The 19,567-nt window shown below is 43.9% G+C and overlaps 1 protein-coding gene across 3 annotated transcripts; it reads right to left on the bottom strand.

Moving 5' to 3' along the window:
* Positions 1 to 7,637: 7,637 nt before the first annotated feature.
* LOC117895350 (cationic amino acid transporter 3) lies at positions 7,638 to 19,411 on the bottom strand. 3 transcript variants are annotated; one of them, XM_034802933.1, is made up of 4 exons: positions 19,301 to 19,411; positions 9,861 to 10,478; positions 9,287 to 9,799; positions 7,638 to 9,227 (listed from the first exon to the last, which is right to left on the bottom strand). In XM_034802933.1, the coding sequence occupies exons 2-4, from the start codon at positions 10,474 to 10,476 to the stop codon at positions 8,515 to 8,517; spliced, it is 1,842 nt and encodes a 613-aa protein (XP_034658824.1). In that variant the 5' UTR covers positions 10,477 to 10,478; positions 19,301 to 19,411; the 3' UTR covers positions 7,638 to 8,514. The 3 variants fall into 3 exon arrangements, with proteins under 3 accessions (XP_034658824.1, XP_034658822.1, XP_034658823.1); XM_034802931.1 differs by lacking the exon at positions 19,301 to 19,411 and adding an exon at positions 16,326 to 16,614; XM_034802932.1 differs by lacking the exon at positions 19,301 to 19,411 and adding an exon at positions 12,092 to 12,249.
* Positions 19,412 to 19,567: the final 156 nt, after the last annotated feature.

Below are 19,567 nucleotides of genomic sequence, written 5' to 3' on the forward strand. Positions count from 1 at the left end.
AGCAGAAATAACAGTAATAAATCGACAGTAAAGTTCGTGGAGAATAAGGTGGGGTAGAGCAACCGAGGGGGAGAGCACACGAGCGGGAGAGCAGAGGAGCGCGAGAGCTCGCGGACGGGAGAGCGGAGTAGAACAATGGGGAAGGCTTCGGTTTTTAGGGTAGAAGCAGCGACACCCTGGCCAGAAGTTGATCGCCTCTGATTAGCAAATAAATTTGATTATTTATCTTACAAATTAATGCCGAAGATTCTTCAATAATTTCTCTAATTTTCATGGTAAACTCCACCCCGAAGTTCAGGCATTCCTTTATGAATCGCATCCATAAGCATCTTCCATCTGCCCCACGCGTAACAAACAGTTGCAAGTGCATGTCCCTCGTGCCTGATCCCACCCACTGTGCCTCCCCGCTCCCCCTTTATCTGCTTATGCGTGAGCTCATTTGTGCCATGCATCACACATGCAACTGTGTGTGTGTCTCCGTCTCCCCCTGTGTGTGTGTTTTGTCTACGCCCTGCCTTTGACATCGCTGCCGCCGCAGCTGCCGTCGCCGCTGCCTGCGCCATGATAATGTGTCATTATATTAAAAGCTTTGCAAATACGCCACCTACCGGGCAAGCCAAGGCACTCCCTTGGCTGGCCTCTCGCCCTCTCCCCTCCCCACCCGCTTTGTCCGCCCTGTGCACTATGGGGCATTTGACCACTTTTCCTGGCCGAAACTCATTTGTCAAAAGTCAAAAAAGTAATATTTTTGTAACATTTATACATAGGGATAACATCAGTCCGTTATGTAACATACCCAGAAAATTAACAGTTCGCACCACTGTTAAGATAACAGCTGTTAAAGTCAGCTGTTTGCTACGAACAATATAAAGTTATCGGAAAACTGATTTTTTTTATGAAGTTTAAAGTGCAAAAATTGCTAAATTTACCAATTTAAGTAAATTTTTTACAACATTCTTGATTCAGACAGGTATTAAAAAGTTGTTTGTGAGTTTGAAATTAAAAAATTGTCCTCATAATATGTTTAATGGTTAGTTTTTTAAGAAGTCCATAATTGTGACGAAAATTTGTCTTTGAATAGACTTACAAAGTGTTCGGTTCCCGCCGGAAGCAATAAACTGCATAGATATTGTAGAGTATTCAATTCTTTATCCAATTTATGTTACTTTTTCTTGCGCTTTTCTGCGTCTTCGGAGATATTTAAGTTTTCGTAACATAACCTAAAGTTTGGAAATTCGGAGTTGTTTGCAATGTTAAACTCAGTGAAGAAGAAAGTTGTGGAAGAAGATGTCGATTTGCATTGCATTTAAGTGGTAATACCTGTCACTAGCTTTGAGACCGATAAGGGATATTTGTAGACCCTTTGAAGAACTTTTTTTCACGGTTTGTCGATTAAATTGAACAATTCCACGGAAAAATTGAAACAAATCGTAAAAAACTGTGCAGATTGGATCAATTCGTGCTCAATCGTGCAATTATAATAACGTTGAGACATTTCCAGTATATCTGCACTGACGTGCAGTGCTATTGTGTCCAACATTCAACAAATTAAAGAAAAGAAGCTGCTTGCCGTATACAAGGAAGTCAATGTAAAAATCCGATTATCTTCTACTTTAAAATTTTTAAAAATCCGGGCACAACTTTTTTAGTTTAATATGGCATTGCTTTACATATTCCCATCATTATTTGTTTAATTCAATTTAAAAATAAAATAAAAATTAGATTTTACCCTGAAGAAAAGGCGGTGCCACGCCCATTTTTTCAACATACCTTCCTTTCACTATTATAAACTCATATCAAAAAACTAAATCAAAAAATAATGTTTCGTTTGGAAGTTATTAATTAATGCCACAAAAAGTGGTCAAATGCCCCATAGTGCTGTGGGGCTGCTGTGCTGGAAATTTCATTAACGTTTCTGCTTTGTGGCGGCGGCCCGTGTTGTGTTTGCCCATAAAACTAAGACGCCATTGGGAATATGCCTAAGAGCAGCGAGTGTACGTGTGCACGTGTGTACGTGTGTGTGCAGCGCATGTTGTTTGTCAGTGTGTGTGTTTCAGTGTGTGTTTGCTGCCTTCAAGTGCAGCCAGCAAAGTAGGCAATTAATTTGTTAATTGGCGTGAATATTGTTAGTCAAATTGATGGCAGTTGACGAGACTAAATGGAACTCGACTTGGACACTGGCCTGCCCGGTAAAGCGCCCACCCTCCCTAGGCCCTAATCGGATCCCCGGAGCTGAAGACGTTTCACCAGCAAATTGAGTTTTCGCACTCTGTGCGCAGTAATTTGCTCAGTCGAGTGGATTCTCACATAGAAACGGGTCCAGGATTGCTTTAATGAAGAGTCGATGGATACTGTGTGGAGGACTTCTGTCTATGCGCACAATAATTCTCCCTGCGACACTTTATAGCCCTCAGTTAATGGCCCGCCATTACTCTTCATATTATATGATAACTTTTTCCACCTTTATATGCTGCGTATTTGCATTTCAAATTTTATGCAGCTCGCAATTCTTTTTTTCCTCCTTTTTGTTGATTGCGCCGCACACATGTCGTTGATATATTTTTGTTACTGCCCGCCATGGGTGCTGGCATTTTATGGCCTTTTGATCTTTTCATTATGGTCATCAAAAAACATAAAGGAAAGTCCTTTTGCCACACCCGCTCTAACTCTGGGGGCTTTGTTTCCGTTGCCCGCTCCGCTGATTTGATTTACACAAAATGCCAAATGCGATTTTATGACCATGTTTGCATTTTCCGCACTTACATACATACATATATTTGTTGGCCACAGCAAAGGCAGTCTACAGACTTAATGATACTCCCAAATGGGGGGGAACTATCAAGGGAAAAGCAACTAAAAATAGGAGAAGTTTATGCTGGATTTTTGTGTGTAAAAAAATATAAATAAATACAAATAAATTCTAAAAACCCTCAAATTGCAGCTCAGCTTATCCCTTTTACTCTGCCACGCATACCCTGTACTCTGTGTGCACACTAATCAAGAGGTGCGAACCATGCAACAGTGCGTATGATGCATTTGGTTAAATGGCTCGATGCGTCAATGTTTTTGGACCAAATCTAAAATGCCTTTCAACCACAAGTACACCCATATGGCACATATACCCATATATATTTTGTATATACATTTGTGTTTGTGTTTCTGTGTACAATTCGCATCTAGCACGCATTTTTGTTTGTTTTATCAGCAGCACCTGCTGTCCCGTGGCGCTGCTCAAATAAATAGAGAAAATAATATGTTTTGCTCTATGTGTGTGTATTTATTTGGTTTGGTGGCTTTGTTTTTGTTTTGATGAGCCCACGTAAAATGCAATTAGTGTGCAAAATGTGCAAAATACTTGAAAATGTTAATTGAAAATGAATGTAGCTGGGAAGCCTCTTCCAGCGCAACTCTTGGCCAAATGATCTCTCTTTACGCCGCTCCAAATCGTAATTATCCCTGTGCATGGTCCGTGCTGGCAAGTTTGCCAGTTCATAAATGTCATGTCCTTGTATGTAGCACCTGTCATCATCAACATCATCACGAACATCATCGTCAAAGCAAGCATCCGGACAGCGCATCATCATTACGACCGCACAACGCGCTCTCTCTCCTCGCTGCAGCCACGGCACGCTTAGCATATGTGAAAAATGTTGGCTTAATTCTCCCCCTTGCTGACAGTTTTTTGTGCCCTTGTCCATGTCAAATAATATTTATATACTCGTCCTGCCAGCCATCGCATTGCCCATTCAAATAATGCGGGGATTATTTTCTTAATTGATGTTGATCGGCCTATTATATGCACATGGCAATGCTCCCACACCCAACCCGCTGCCTTTTCGTTTAATATTACATTTTTTTCAACTATTACCCAGCTCTCTGGGCCAGTCTCTGTGGTCGCTGCCCCCCAAAATGTGTGCGCGCTAAAAGTTAATTTGATTTTGTGACCGCATGTAAAATTTTGAACTTTCTGACTTTGACAAAATTGCGGATTCAAATTGCATGTGTGGGGGGTGCGGAAATGACGAACCCCAGAATCATTAGCAATTTTGGTTTATATTCTATTTGGAGCCACATATATGAAATTCCAGTTAATTGCTTTGAAGCGTCGCAACGAGGGGCTTTGGTTTGTTTTTGTTCTGAAATGAAATGCGCAAAAACTTGACTAATAAAATATCAAATAAATAATGGAAAACTCTCAGCGGCAGCGGCACGGAAGCCCCCACTGGCTCTTCGCTTTCGATTTAGTGATAGTTTACGGACTTATGGAATATGCATGCAAAATGCAAATCAATATCCGGTGAACGGCGCTCAGTCTCTGGCCCTGGCCCTGCGCTGTCCTTGATTGCCCGTTCATGTGCCGCTTCCTGACCCTCTCTCTGTGTGTATTTTACAGGATTAAGCACTTAACAACAATTTTACGCACGCACTTTAAATTAATTATGCATTATTTATAAATAAATGAAATGCACACGCACCGAAAACTTTTCGCAAATGATGTGCGCGCGCCCCCCCCGGCCTGGGGCCAGACTCCCTGCTGTATCGGGTCGCGGTCGGGGGAGATTTTGCATGTTGAAAGCCGCAGGACGAACATGTTGCGCTTAAAATACTTTTCCTAATTTTTCGCTAATATTTACCAGGTGGACGCCAGTCCGCCAGTTCGCTCTTCCATGCTGCATCCTGCTTCCTGGTGTATTCCCTTCGCTTCGGTTTCGTTTTTCGGTTTTTGGTTTTTGGATTGTCTGCCTCTGTGTGTCGGAAATAACAAATATTTAAACGTATTTAATTAAAACTCACAAATGAAACCACAAACGCAGAACGCGCGCAATGAGCGGCCAAAATGGCGAGGGGCGAGGGGCGAGGGGATGGTGGTGGTCCAAGGGTGCACTGCATCCTACCCACAATCCTCCCCCCTAATCCCATGGCCCTTGCTGGGCATTTATTGTTTATTTATTCACCTTTCAGTGCAGCTCTCGCTCTTTGCATACTCGAATCTGATACTTTTAGGCCGAAAACATTTTATTTGAGCGCAATTGTAACGCAAATTGCATTGCAAACCTCCCCCGAACCCCACTCCCCCACTGCAGCACTGTGGGTCTGTGCGATTATTCGATGGCGTGGAAGTGGCATACGAATGGATATATGGCGCTTTAATGGGCATACGGATAGGGATATGCTTGGCAACGGTGCCATAGATCGGCCGCACGTCAGCATTTATATGGGAAGGACAGATGAGGCGACGACCCCACGACTCGCGGATTACACTTTTAATGAGAAGAGATGGGACATAAATAGATACATATTTACATGTGTACATACATTAAATTTGCCTAAAGTTGTTACGTTGTTATATTTTGAGACATTTTTTGATCAATTTTGAAGCTTAAAAACAATCATTTTTACTCAAACAAATTCTGAAAAAGTCAATAAAATGCCGTTTCTATTATGATTTCCATGACTGTATGTACACATGCGGCTTGTACATTTCTTATATTTACAAAAATGCAATTACATTTCCAAGGAACTATTAGTTTCCCTTAGCAGGAAGTAGAATCAGTGAAGAGATCCTTGGGCTGAGATGCAAAAGAGGTTCCAAAAGCGTTCCAATATTTAAAAGTACTTTTGTTAGAGCATAAAACGGATAACTTAAAATGTTATATGAGCATGTGGCATGCTCGATTAGATACATTAAAACCACAAGCACACCCTCCACATACATTCTCCTCCCCAAAACTATTTCCAGCGCAAGGTATTCGTGGCTTTTGCACGCGTTGCAAGTTTCAAACAACAAAACAATTTCATTTAAGAATAGTTTGGCTATTGTTTAGTTTAAATTAGCAATACGCTCAGGCCGAGCAGCATCGCTGTACTCTTTTTAGTAAACAAATTCCGAATGTTAATGGAAATATTCATCAAAAGTGAAGCATACTTGCAGGCTGTCATTTTATCCGGTACTCAAAGAGTAAATAGGGTATATTGTATTTTTGGGGAATAACGGTTGTATGTAACGCACAAAAGGAAACGATTCCGACCCCATAAAGTATATAAATTCTAGATCAGCATCAATAGACGAGTCGTCTGTCCGTCTGTCCGTCCGTCTGCCCGTCCGTCCGTCCGTCTGTCCGTCTTGTTTGTCGGCTAGTTCTCAGAGACTATAAGAGCTAGAGCCACCAAATTTTGGCACCAGACTGCTGTATGCTCACACTGAAACCAGTGTATTTCAAAAATGAGCCCCGCCCCCTTTCGCCCCCGCAAAAGGGCGAAAACCTCCCAAATCTACAATTTTGAAGATAACAGAAAACTAAAAACGCCATTCCGTAGGGAATTACCATATCTATTACTGCTTCTGCAGTATGCGACCTCTGCCGCGAGTCTGCAGTGTGCGGGTCTAGCGAAGGGGGGCGAGCTAAAGGAGCGTGTTGGTGTGAGAAGCGTTGTATATGTAGATGACAGATGAAGGAAAAATGTAAAATTTGACAAAACACCGCTAAGGAGCAGATGTAGTACTGAGTGCCGGGTATAAAAGTTGTGACGCGTAAGAAGCGTCTCACTCGTCCCTTCTCGTTTTTGTGAAGAATACATGTATAACTACACTACTGTGACATGTGTAAGGTGGAATGTACAAATCAAGTCAACATTCAAATGAATGTTGATATTTCTTAGCTAATAGCTAAAAATCTTCTTATCGTAGAAGGCTTTTAATCCCTCATAGGTTTTCGCTTAGGAAGAATGTCTCTACTAGGGGGCTATTGATTACCGAGCCGAGCAGCTGGGGAAAAATAGAAAAGAGGAAAAATAGAAAAGAGGAAAAATAGAAAAGGCAAAAAACAGAAAAAGAAAGAAAAGCAAAGCAAAAGTAGTTGCTGTGGCAAAGCTCTTCCCTCAATTGCTACGATGGCAGCGTGTGAAAAATTGCATTTTTCCGCATATGTGCACAGCAAAGACACAAAAGTCAAATTACAATTCCCTCTCGGAATATATCCTCTTTTTTGCTGGCACTCCACTCCACTCCACTTTCCTGCACTCCCACTCCCACTCCCACTCCCTTCTCTTCGCTCCACGTAAGCATTTGATATGCTTTTAAAATGCATAAATTAGTGCTGTGGAAAAGATTGAAATAGAAGGGGTTAAGAGTAAATCCGGGCAAAACAATTGTATTTTCTCAGTGGACGATGCCTTTGTCCTCCTCCTACACTTGGCATATTCAGGATGCGCCATACCCAAACTCATTGCCATTCTCCTCTCCAGTTTTGCTTACATTATCCCCAAGCAACTTTTGTCTGGCTTTTTGGCTCTCCTCTCAGTTACGAATTTTTTTGTGTTCTATTTACTCTTCAAGTTCTCCCAAGGCTTAGAAATTAGAGGAGTTGCAGAGTCTAGAGATTCTTTGCCATTTAACTAAGCTGGCTAGCAAACAATGTGGGAGAGAGTCGCAATCGCAATCGCAGTCAGAGTCCAAGTCCAGTTGCGAGTTGCCAACAAACAAAAAAAGCCAGAAAATTGCATATGAAAGAGGCTGCATGAGGCAGAAGTTGCCACACTCCAGGGAGCCAAAGCGCTCTTGCTAGCTAAATATTTAGTAGACTTCCGAGGTAATCCAACCATTAAGACACGGCAATTTCAATTAAATATCTCATCCGTTTTAATGATGAACAACATTGGATTTTATTATTAAGCAAACAATTGACGGGAGTGGAGCGGGGGCAGGGGACGGGGGTAAAATTCGTTTCTGGTTTTTGGCAAAATATTAAACAAATGTGCGGAAAAGGCTTAGAGCAGCTAAAGAGCTTAAAAACTAAGTGCAGCTCCGAGGCCACAAGGCAAAGCCTGCAAATTGCAACCTGCATTCTGCGTTGATATTGTACATAAAATAATAGTTTCATTTACATTAAATTGTGATACAAAAAACTAAACAAATATGGGATCATTATAGCTCTATACATATACATATACATACATATTTATATACATAAATATATGTGGGGGCGTGTGTGTATACATATTTACAAATATCACAACAAATTGGGGCATTGCGAAGGGGACTTCAAATGGGTTTTCCTAGGGGTTTCTTTAGGGTAGTTTAAGCTGAGTTAAAAGTGGTTTAAAAGCGCTAAAAGTTGACTGTAAAAACAGTTAAAGTAATTGTTTAATAAAATGACGAAATGGTTTAAATAGAGTCTGGGGTTTACTGGAGCTCTCTCTCTAGAAGTCGCTTACGAAAGGAAGCGTGTGTGGCGCATAGAAATAACAGATCCGCTTGGTACAAACATGGGCTATGCAATGGAATGTGTGTGGAGGTTCAGATGTGGAATGGGTTAAGTGATGGCTGCAGATCCATTTAATTTTTATGCGCAATCTATTCATCTCTCTCACATACACGTGCTAGCTGCTGGGAAAGGCAAGAAGAGTCTTTGTTCTATTCAAGAGTAAATGTCGAGGAGTCAAAATGAAGTTGAAATTGTGTAAAATCGGGGGGGTGGGGATTCCTATAATACTTTGGCTGCTGCTGCTGCTGGCTTAAAGCTTCTCGGAGTACTCGTAGGGCGGTGGCGACTTGAAGCCATTCTCCGCCTTAAAGTCCGGCTCAAAGGCACGATTCTCGTGCTGGCCATGATAATTATTATCTCTCTGCTGCTGCAGCGCATTGGCGGCCACCTCGGCGTGATTGCGATTCCTCGAGATCTGCGTGGAGTTGCGCAAGCCATAGCAGAAGTAGATGACATAACCAATCACAATCCAGATGAGGAAACGTATCCACGTGTTCAGATCCAGCTGGAACATCAGATACAAGTTGGCGAAGACACTGAGGCAGGGCACAAACGGCACCAGTGGCACCTTGAATGTCAGCTCAATGGTGGACACGGGCTGCATGCCAATGACAATGCCAATGAGGATGAGCACCACGCCCAGAAGACTCAGCGAGACAATGCCACCAGTGCTGTCGAGGTCAAAGACCTTCTGCAGCGAGCACCACACGAGGCAGACGATGGCAAAGACCACGATGCCGATCTTGGTGATGCCGGAGGTCATGCTGTTGGGCTCCCGATACGAGTTGCCATTGAAGAACTGCCTGAAGACATTGGGCGCCTTCACAGACACCAACTTGGTCATGTCCTCGTCCTGGTAGCGCAGCACCAGCACACAAATGGCCACAATGGTGTAGGCCAGCAGCGTGCCAATGGACATCATGTCCACCAGCTGATCGAGGTTGAAGAGCATGGCCATGATAGCTGTTGGAATAAACATTAAAGTCAGCCATGGATCTACTCCCAAAGTGCTGCCCACTCACATGCAAAGATGCCCGAGACAATGGTGGCTATGAGCGGCGTCTTCGTATACGGATGCACCTTGGACAGTCGCTTGAACAGGATACCATCATTGCCCATGGCGTAGAGGATGCGTGGCAGTGGGAACATGGCACCCAGCAGGCTGGTGCACAGCGCAAACACCGCTCCGATGGTCACAATCCACTTGATGGTGATCCAACCAACGGCATCGAAGGCAGCCGGGAAGGGCGCATCCCTGTCCTGCAGGTAGTACGGCAGCATCATGGTCAGCACCGTGGAGACACCGAAGTACGCCAGAAAGATGATAATCAGCGAGATGACAATCGACAGCGGAATATTGCGCTTCGGATTGATGGCCTCCTCGCCCGTGGTGGCAATGCAATCGAAGCCCACAAAGCCAAAGAAACATTTGGCCGCGCCAGCCATCACGCCAGCAATGCCAAAGGGCATGAAGCCACCCGTGCCGAAGCCCTCGGGCACTTTATCCTGAGGAATGCGCCAGTTGTCGCTGTCGGCTGCGGGATAAAAAGGAGCATTAAGAAGGACCGGTTGAAGTCGGGTGCAGCGATCACTCACCATTCATGGAGCCGGCAACGAGCACAATGCAAATCGTCACCAAATTCACGCACGTGAAAATGTTATTCAGAAAACTCGACTCCTTGGCACCAAAGGCGAGGATGCCAGCCAACAGCAGCACCATGCCAAAGGACAAAAAGTCCGGATAGTCGCCCAAAAAGTCGACGTTCATGTGCATCGATTCATTCAGCGCCTTGGACATGTTATTGTCGATCAGCGCATCAAAGTAGCCGCTCAAGCCGCGAGCCACGCTGGCAGTGCCAATGACATACTCGAGGATCAAGTTCCAGCCAATGGTAAAGGCCACAAACTCGCCAATTGTCACATAGCTGTAGACATAGGCACTGCCAGCCTTGGGCACACGAGCGGCAAACTCCGCATAGCAAATGCCCGCAAAGGCGGAGGCAACGGCGGCAATCAGGAAGGAAATGGTGACCGCCGGACCGGCAATGTTGTAGGCCACCTGACCAGCCAGCACATAGACGCCCAGTCCGAGTGTGCTGCCCACACCGAGGGCCGTCAAATCAAACAGGTTAAGGACACGCGCCAGCTGGGATTCGCCCTCGTTGACATCGTCCGTTTTGCGGCGTGTGAGTGCATTCCAGAATTTCGCCATAACTGAAAGGAATGGTAAGAAAAAACATCAATTAGACATTGTCCAGGTCAAGACAAAAGCATATCTAATCGGGAGTATGAGTACGAGTGGATCGAGCAAACATAACTCTAGACAAGTGGTTCGGCTGCCTCGATGTCTGTCTTGATAGCTCCGTCGATTTGCCAGCCCTAATAACATTTGTTGGCTGTGTCTTTGTGACACTGATTCATGGCGAAGTAACTCGTTACTGGTAACAGGGGAGAGTGCATTAACATCTGTATTCGTATAATTAATGCCTGTTGAATGTACTCCAACGACTTTTTGTTGAGCCGAGAATAATTGATGAACTTTACGGCGTACGAATGCGGTTTAATAAGCAGGGGAAAACGTGATGACAGCTACAAGTTCCCAGCAGATCTACAAAACAAAAGTGTTTCCAGTGCCCCAAGATATTTCACCATCAATGCTCTCTCGAAAGTGCTACAACTGATTCTCCAGTTGGTAACGAATAAAACCGCGATAAGTTGTGGAGGATTATTTATGTGCACAGATTAAACCCTATGACCGAAACCTAATCGAGTGGGTATTCCATCATTCCGAGAATGTAATCCCAAACTGATTTATCAGCCAACAACACGCCCGAGTGTCGTATATAAGGCCTAATCGATGTGTCTCACTATTTACAATGTCTTTGAAAGGCCATTTAATGGTGCTTCGGTAACCCAGCCCATCGAGGGTTTAAAGTGTAATATTTTTGCGACCTGTTGGTAATCCTGATAAGTGGCTGCTCGATGAGCACGCGCCTGTCCCTGCCCTGCCCTGCCCTGCCCTGCTATCTTATCGTTGATTGACAGGCTGATTAGCAGCGAGAAATCGGTGTTAATGCGCGCACTAATAGACCATTCAAGAGTCTCACTTGTGGCACTCAAGGGCAGCCACAGCGAAAGTAAACTCCTTGCAGATAGCGATCCGACTGGGCTTTCGCTTTTCCCACCCAGCTGTCCGGGGGTCTGTGTCTGGCAATACCTGTTTTGAGAGGTCTCAAAAGTCTAATCCCAAGTGGCAGGGGGGCTCTGCTGCCGTGATGTTAATGTTAAATCATCTGTGATCGAAGGTCGACTAGTTTTATGGGTCACTGCAAAGTCCAATTAATTCAGAAAACTGCCTGTAGAATAGACAGCTCCAATAAATCTCTAGTAATAGCAGAATATTGGTTCGAGTTGTATGCAAATTTTGTTGGGGATTTCCCTGCAAGAAACCTCCTCGAACATGCTGCCGCTGCGTGGTCAAAACAGTCAGCCCGGCCTCTGCCGCATTCCTCTTAGTATTTTTTATTATATTTTTCTTGTTCCTTTGATAAAAATACACACACACACGGGAGGGTGGTCTGTGGCGCGTACGGGGGGGCTGGCACTCTTATAAATTGCACAATTTTATAGGCACCGCAAATTGTTAACTTTATGATCATTCTCTTTGTTTTAGGTCGGGTTCGGGACTTGAGTCATATAAATAATGATCCCCCCCACTCTGATTAGGGGGGATTTGGCTGCTCGTTTGGCTGCTCGTGGCTAAGAACAACAAGTGGAATGGAGTAAGTAGAGTCCTTGCTCTCTACCGAATATCACCTGGAACATACTTTTCAATTCGTTTTCCTCTTTTTTATTTCCAGTCAAACACTTTTGGCTTTTCACTTTGCTCACCAGACAACACTCGAGACGGTGGGAAAACTTTTACTAACTAAACTAACTATTTTTGTGCCGATCAAGTTACCGCGCGCGACGCGCTCCAAAGTGTTTCTGATCGTGGGCCGCCGCTGTTGGAACGGTTAAAGCTTTGGATTTCGCTCTGCTTGGAGCTGCGCTGCTCGCCGCTCTGCTCACTGCTCTGCTCTGCCCGCAAATATTGTTAACAACTTTTTAGCCAAACGAAAGCAGCGACAACGAAGATATCGCAGCGCAGGGCGCTGAATGTTTTCCGGTTCAATCCGAATTTTATTTTTGGCGCGGGCTTTAGTCCCCGTTTCGTTCCCGATTTGCACGAACAGAACAAATCCCAATTACATAAATCTTTATACGACAAATACCAGCGATACAATAGCTGTTTTATAGTTATTAAGCAGGTGGTCCTAATCGTTCCTGACGTCACAGCCAACCAGCCGATAAGCCCCCGCGTTTTGGGGCATTTGTTTTTTCTTTTATGACTGATTTCGGTGTTGGCTCGGGCAGAGCCGCTCGTGCCATTGATTAGCCCAGCCCTCGACGAGAGAGTCGTTAGCATTTGTGGCTGCCACATATCATCATCGCACTGTGTGTGAACAGCACATTTACAGCCCACTTTTAGGTCTCTTCTGATAAGCAAACATTCAGACACGTTCGCTCGTAGCACGAAAAATGCGCTCACAGGTGCCGCGGCCGGGGGGCAGACCATGAATTTGGAGTGTTACACTTGTAAGCAGCGGACGGACGGACGGATGGACGGACGGCTTCAGCTTCGTTTAGAATGCAGGCCGTTGTGCCCGCTTGACACTGATCGAGACCTACGATGAGACGTGCGACTGCCTGCCGTGCGACCTTGACACAGTTGGGCGGCGCGGGAAGCGGCAGTGCCTCGAAACGGCAGAGCTTGATCGTTCTGGCAACAGTTGTGGGGGTGATATTAACATTCCGGCTTGGCCAAACCAAAGTTTTCACATTTACTTTTGGTTATTTTCCAAACCAACAACACGTCCTCCCCCAGCCCGTAACCCTCGCTTTGGACTTGCTCGGGTAAAAAGCATTAAAAACGCGCTAGTCTGGCCAGAGAGAGACGCAGACGTAGAGGCAGACGCGCAGATGCAGCCTCGGGCCAGACCAATGACTTGTCAAAATACTTCTCGAGTGAAAAGCTCGGCTCAGAGCAGTGGCCACGCGGAGACCGGCTGCTCTGGGGCAGCTAATGGCTGCGCCTCTGGGTCTGTGGGGCCTGTGGGGCCTGTGGGGCGGTAACGACAGTCTAGTCAAACTTGAATAACAAATCAAATCTTGTTTTGTCGGGTCTACAGTAAGCAGTAGGCCTAGTTTGCCACAAGTGAAACATAATCCACAGCCACGCAAGTCGCAGTCGCAGTCGCAGATTTTGAAGCCAACAAGCGGTGGGCGGTACCTGGAACTTGTGACTAACGATAGCCCCAAATGTCTCCATTTGGTACCACTTTGCCTCCATTTAGCACTTCTTTTGACGAGACATTTTGACGTCAGAAGTGTCGCGCTGTGACGTCAGTTTTGTTTGACAAATCACTGGAACCCCAGCAGACCGTAGACCGTGGGCATGGCCTAATTGATTGCTAATTTATGTTTCGATTACTTGCAAATATTTGACAAACTCTTTGTTAAACATTTTCACACCTTTTGCGCCGCTAAGTCTCATGGATAATTGTACAACAAATATTTCGCTTACTTTGTGGCACAAATACGAGCACCAAGCGATATCTCTTTTTGGTTTTTTGCTGGATTTTGTCATTGCAGCGCCCAATCGATTTATGATTGTACCATATTTGTTTCCCAGCTTTAATTTACGATCGCATCGAGCTGAATTTTTACGATTTCCCGTTTCTATAACTGATGTCTGCATCTGTCCAGGAATTTTCCCCACTTCGAGAGGTCCATTTGAATAGTTATTTCCCGACTACTGGCCATTGAAGCACACTCCATAAATAATTATTTACGCACTTTGCAATTTCAGTTTTAATGGCCCACAATTAGCACAGAGAGGATTATAAATATTTTTGCCAATTTTATTTCAACTTTCCTCTTGTGGATTTAGATGGCATCAGTTGGGTCGGGAGGTTTATAGCGCCTCCCAGACGTTCCATAAAAATGAGCTAAAAAATATGTATAGTCGCCTGAGTTTTTTGTTCGACACATAATCGTTCATGGTTATAAGTATTATCTTTCGCTGTGGGCCAGACACTTCTGGAGATTAATCGCCCGAGAATTCTTGACGTAGCGAAGGCAGGAGGCAGCGGCACTCCATGCGTTGGCTTAGTGCAAAGTCGGCCTGTGGGGCTATATAATTTCATACGTCTAATACGTCTACGAGTGCGGGTATATCTGATGCAATTAAAGTAGGCCCTCCATTTGGCAAGACTCCTCCAGATAAGCGACTGGCTAATAGCTGCACTCTCTGAGCGATATTCCCATGTTAATCGTGAGTCTCCCCCCGCCTGATAAACGAACAGAGAGAGAGATAGAGATAGATAGAAGGTGTTGCTTCAGCATTATCTATGGCACAGCAGAGCAGAAAAGGGAGGGGAGGGGAGGAACTTTGTTATCTGGCCGGTAGGATGTTGGCGTCTGTGTTGACACGAAGCATGTACAAATGAAAGAGACATTGAATTGGATTTTTTGTTGATAAGTGAAGAAGTGTGTTCCGTTCTAACGAATTGTTGCCAAAAACGATATCTTTTCCGGGCTGATAGCAGCCATTTCTTTTGCTCTGGTAGCAACTTCTGCCCATTCAGGCATCTATAATTATGTAGATTACTTGTGCCCCACCCACCCACAAATGACTCTGAGAGTCACTGAACTCGCTGAAGAATTCTACCCAGCAGCCACATTATACTCGCATTTGAATGGTTTTTGTATACATTTTTCGTTTGTTTTGTCTTCGAAAAAGTTTCAATTTGACTGGAGTAGCACATTGTGCCGTGCCCGTAGTACTTCATAATATTAACAATTTTTATTAGCTGGTTGTCAGGTGAGGATTGCATTGTCGCGGGGGAGTCGCGGGTGCCACAACAATGGGTTGGCTGTATTTTAATGCGGCTTGTTGAGTGCTCACTCTGGCTTGTAAATTGTTTGTGACTTTGAAGCGGCCGCCGCATGCGCTTGCATTTTTTTTGTATTTGACTGCTCTGTTTGGGGGGGAACCAGAACTTTTCTTGACTTGACATTCGCTGAGCAAGAGGTCGCAGTTGCAAGGGTTACTCAGCCGGGTTAATTATGCAGATGGAAATCCTCTCTGTGTGTGTTTGTGCGCTAAAAACCAAGTCAAATGGAATGCCAAGTGGCTGACTGACTGGCCACATAATGTTCGCTGGCTCAAGCCGTGTAAGTGCCTCTCTCTCCCCTGTAGGAGTGTGCTTGCTATCAGCATTCTGCGATTACTATGTAAAACCCCCCATTCAGATATCGTTTATACTTGGTACACTATAATAACTCTTCAATTGGCAATATTTGGCTCATGTTTCTCAGAAAAATATATACCTATATAAAGCAATCTGTCGATAGAGATTTTCTATATTCGTCCATGTCCACCTAAACCCTGACAAGATTATTTTATCGGTCAAGCTAATCAGTTCACTTTCTGTGTTTTCTCTCTGAGTTTGTGTGTGTGTGTGCAAGCCCCCCAGTTGCCATGAGGCATTTGTTTTTCTTAGCAAGTTATCATTTCGAGAGGGTTTTTGCAAGTACTTTTACGAAGGTGCGCCATAAATCAGAGTGCCGGAAGGGAACCGGTTTGAGGCTTAGGACAAAATGAATGTTCATTATGCGATTGGAATAGATCAGCTTTAGGCAAAGTCCCACTTCTAATTTGAAGTCGTTAATGATAGGATGGTGGGTGACCTTCCAATGCAGAGACAAAAACACTCGAAACTACAAAACAATAAAAAGCACTACCATACATACATACATACATATGTACGTGTACATCCATATTCGTGTACATCTCTCTTCTCTCTTTATGCCACAAAAAAGAACTCACAAAAATGATGTCATTTATGGCCCAAAATGCGTGGAATACAAAATCAAAAGGAAAGTCCACTGAAAACAATAAAGAAGAACCAAAATTGTGCAAAAAACAAAAAAGAGAAGCTCTGAAACCGGAATTACCGTGCTGTTACTCCGTTGCAGATTCGTTTCGTATTATTTTATATGGGAAGAGCAGCTCCAGGCAACTCCAGGCAACTCCGCGTAAGATTACAGTTACAAAAAAAGGCAAACACAAACGACAGTCACGCGACGACACTTTAATCGAAGTATTCTCCGTTTATCATTCGCGCCTTATTTTATACCTAAAAACACTGAGATCGAAGCTGAGCGTAGGGACAAAAAAAGTTGTAATTTGTTAAAACACGTACTGCTGCCGGCGCACACCGCTCAGCGGACTTGAATTACGCTAAACAAACTGCAATTAAGATCTGTAACCGCAAAGAGAGAGAGAGTGTGAGAGAGCGTGAGCAGGCGAAGGAGAATGTGCAAGGGAAACCAATAACCAAATGAGAGCATCAGCCAGAGCGGGTGTGAGAGCGTAATGGCAATAGATCTGTTTACAGTTATTAATTCTCTCAATTGTTTGGTGGCTTTGGCTAAAGGTGTGGTGTATTAACCCCAGTGGCCTTTCAATGCGTAGACCAAGGGTGACTTGATTTGATTTGTATTTCATATTTTTATCTACAGGAGACAATCTTTCACTTTAAATCAGTTGGCAGATTAAATTTTGGAAATCACCCGAATAAGTTTCCCTGTATAGCTGCACCTCCTGCATGCAACATATTTATGCGAGTGCGTAGCTCCAAAAGTTTTCCCAAACGCTCAAATTACAGACACCACACAGCCCACACCTGCGGCTGCAACGGGGTTTTCCCGGGCAGTGGTCGGTTTCCCCCCCAGGTGGTGTGGCCACGCTTCATGGAAAACGGGTTAAGGCTATGCACGGCCCGATGTAAGCTGCAATTAAATTGCAACTACTAACTTTAGTGTACATACCTTTAGCACACAGAGGAGGGGCCAGTGGGTGGGATGGCCTGCCTATGCACCCTCAAGCCGTTCGCGGATTTGCATTCGCCGCCGCATTCGTAAATTAGTAATTCAACAATTTATAATTAAAAAGTTGTGCAAACATTGTGAAGCATTTATTGCATAATTGCGTTTGGAGGTAAGCCAAATAAAAAATGAAAGAATGAAGGAAAAAAAAACCTCCATTTACCGTCATTAATCGAGGGGATTTTTTATGTTGTTAAATCCTTGTCATATTTTTTTGTTTACGATGAAAGGCGAATCAATGGATATGAATGGATAGCTGAATGGATGGTTGGCGGGAAATAGGATTATCAATTTCATTTCAATTGGCCGGAAGGCTATTTTCCGTCTGCTGATGATGTGTTTTTGTGCTGATTTGAGCAATGAAAGCGGAATTCTTGTTTGTGGCTTAACCATAGATTGTTAATAATTTCAAAATTGTACGCTGCACAGATTGAAAAAAACAACCACTAGAATGATTAATATCTATTTGTGAGTAAATTAATGTAATGTATTTACAAACAATGCACACCCCTTCCCCCAAGCAGAGATAATAATTAAATTATGTTCCCGATATAAGAAACGATTTCTCATTTTCAGTGCTGCAAACTTGCTAATTGGATTGCCCCTTTATTCAATAAATTTATTCATTTAGCAATATATAAAATTAAACCCAGATCGCCCCACCAAAAATGGGCTCGGCAGCACATGGAGGGGCTGGGGCCAATCCCAAACCCCCTGCTAATGGCACTTGCATAACTTCCGTTTTATATGTTAAGTATTTGATTGCCTCGTACTCTCAGTGTATAATTATTCATCTCCTGAATTCGTAACTTTGCAAATTAATGTTTAGCCTTTGAAGTCAATTCCGCAGACATCATATTTTAATCAGTGATTGCAAATTGCAAGGGAGAGTGTGGGTCCAGTATTTATATTAATATTCACAACAATTTGCCAAACAACTTCTAAAACAATGCAAATAACTTTGCCCCAGGGAAAATACCAATCAAATCGATGGTGGGGTGGATGTGTGGGTCTAGACTCTAGAAGGGTTGCCCGTACAGCCCCTTTTTGGCAGCGAGCCCCAACCGAACATGCCGTAGCAAATTACTTAACAAGTGATTAGCCGCAGAAAAGTTTTTCAGCATCAAAGTCTGCCACCCTTGGGTTGGCCTGGCCAACAAGCCTCGCAAATTGGAGAACACACTTTCAGGCTATTTCTGCATAAATTATTATTACGAACAAATTTCGGTTAGTTTTCCCCGGGCAAGTCGAGGCGTGCCTCGCTCGCCTCCTCCTTCTGTGCAAAATATTTTGCCTATGCAATTTTCCAAATGATGATGATGGTCGTGGAAACCTGAAGCGTCCACGAATTTCTTTGCTGCTTCAATTAGACGCGGCCCGGCCCCAACACAATTTGCTTTTAATTGTCCCCGAAAAAAACCTTTGACAAAAACGAGAGTGATATTATTTGTGATCTGATTCATTCCACTTTCACACACAATTATCACCCGAAACGATTTGTGATTTCTCGCTTGATTCTGCCCAATGCGGAAATGTCTTTATTCCGTGAATGCTGGCTGCCACTCTCGTTTGTGTGAAAATAAGTGGGGTGTATGCAGGTATGCCCAGGGGGATAGTCGGTAATTAGTTGCAGAGACTAAGCTGGACTGTCTGCCAGTCGTTTAACTGCGATTTGCGTTTTAAATCAGCTTCAATGAGCGAATATTTAAACAAATGAAAAGGCAAGGACACAGCTGATACAGATACTGTTTTCCTGGGTCTCTATTTAGGTTGTACCGCTGATCTAAACCTGAGAAGAAATTGCTCATTTATTGTCTCAGAACTTTCAAAGTTTTTGCCACTCGAATCCGTTTTCAAGCCGTAATAAAATGATCAATGGTGCTGGCAGTTTGGCTCAGCTGAAACCAGTTGAATACTAGTTTAAAGCAGCAGCCATAATTATTTATGGCTGCCATAGAGTACGGACTCCGAAAAAGCAAACTGAGAAACTCTCTGGGGCTCTTCACACACCAACGCGTCTGGTTATTATTATTACTCCGTACCTTGTTCAGACGTCAGACAACAAAACAGATCACAGAGAACACCTGTAGAAGCCGCGATCGAATCAAATGAAAACAAATAACAAAACAAGTAAAAACACAGCCCAACCGAATGCCTCGAACGCTGGCGATGAACTCAACTCAAAGTCTGTGAATCGCAGCGGCAGCAGCAGCGGCAAACAAGCTGAAAATTAACTATGAATGTTAATGGGCACAGCCATATAGATTCTGCGTTCACCTTCAGACCAAAAGCAGCAGCCAACAATGTTT

This window comes from Drosophila subobscura, chromosome J, assembly GCF_008121235.1.
Source record: "Drosophila subobscura isolate 14011-0131.10 chromosome J, UCBerk_Dsub_1.0, whole genome shotgun sequence".
In the NCBI taxonomy this organism is placed as follows: domain Eukaryota; kingdom Metazoa; phylum Arthropoda; class Insecta; order Diptera; family Drosophilidae; genus Drosophila; species Drosophila subobscura.

What these genes read in the sequence shown, in the direction of transcription:
- LOC117895350 (XM_034802933.1), bottom strand. Translation starts at nt 10,476, where the DNA reads ATGGCGAAATTCTGGAATGCACTCACACGCCGCAAAACGGACGATGTC. An exon ending in CGTTGCCGGCTCCATGAATG is followed by an intron (nt 9,800 to 9,860) that starts GTGAGTGATCGC and finishes TTTATCCCGCAG; the next exon opens with CCGACAGCGACAACTGGCGC. An exon ending in TGTCTCGGGCATCTTTGCAT is followed by an intron (nt 9,228 to 9,286) that starts GTGAGTGGGCAG and finishes TTATTCCAACAG; the next exon opens with CTATCATGGCCATGCTCTTC.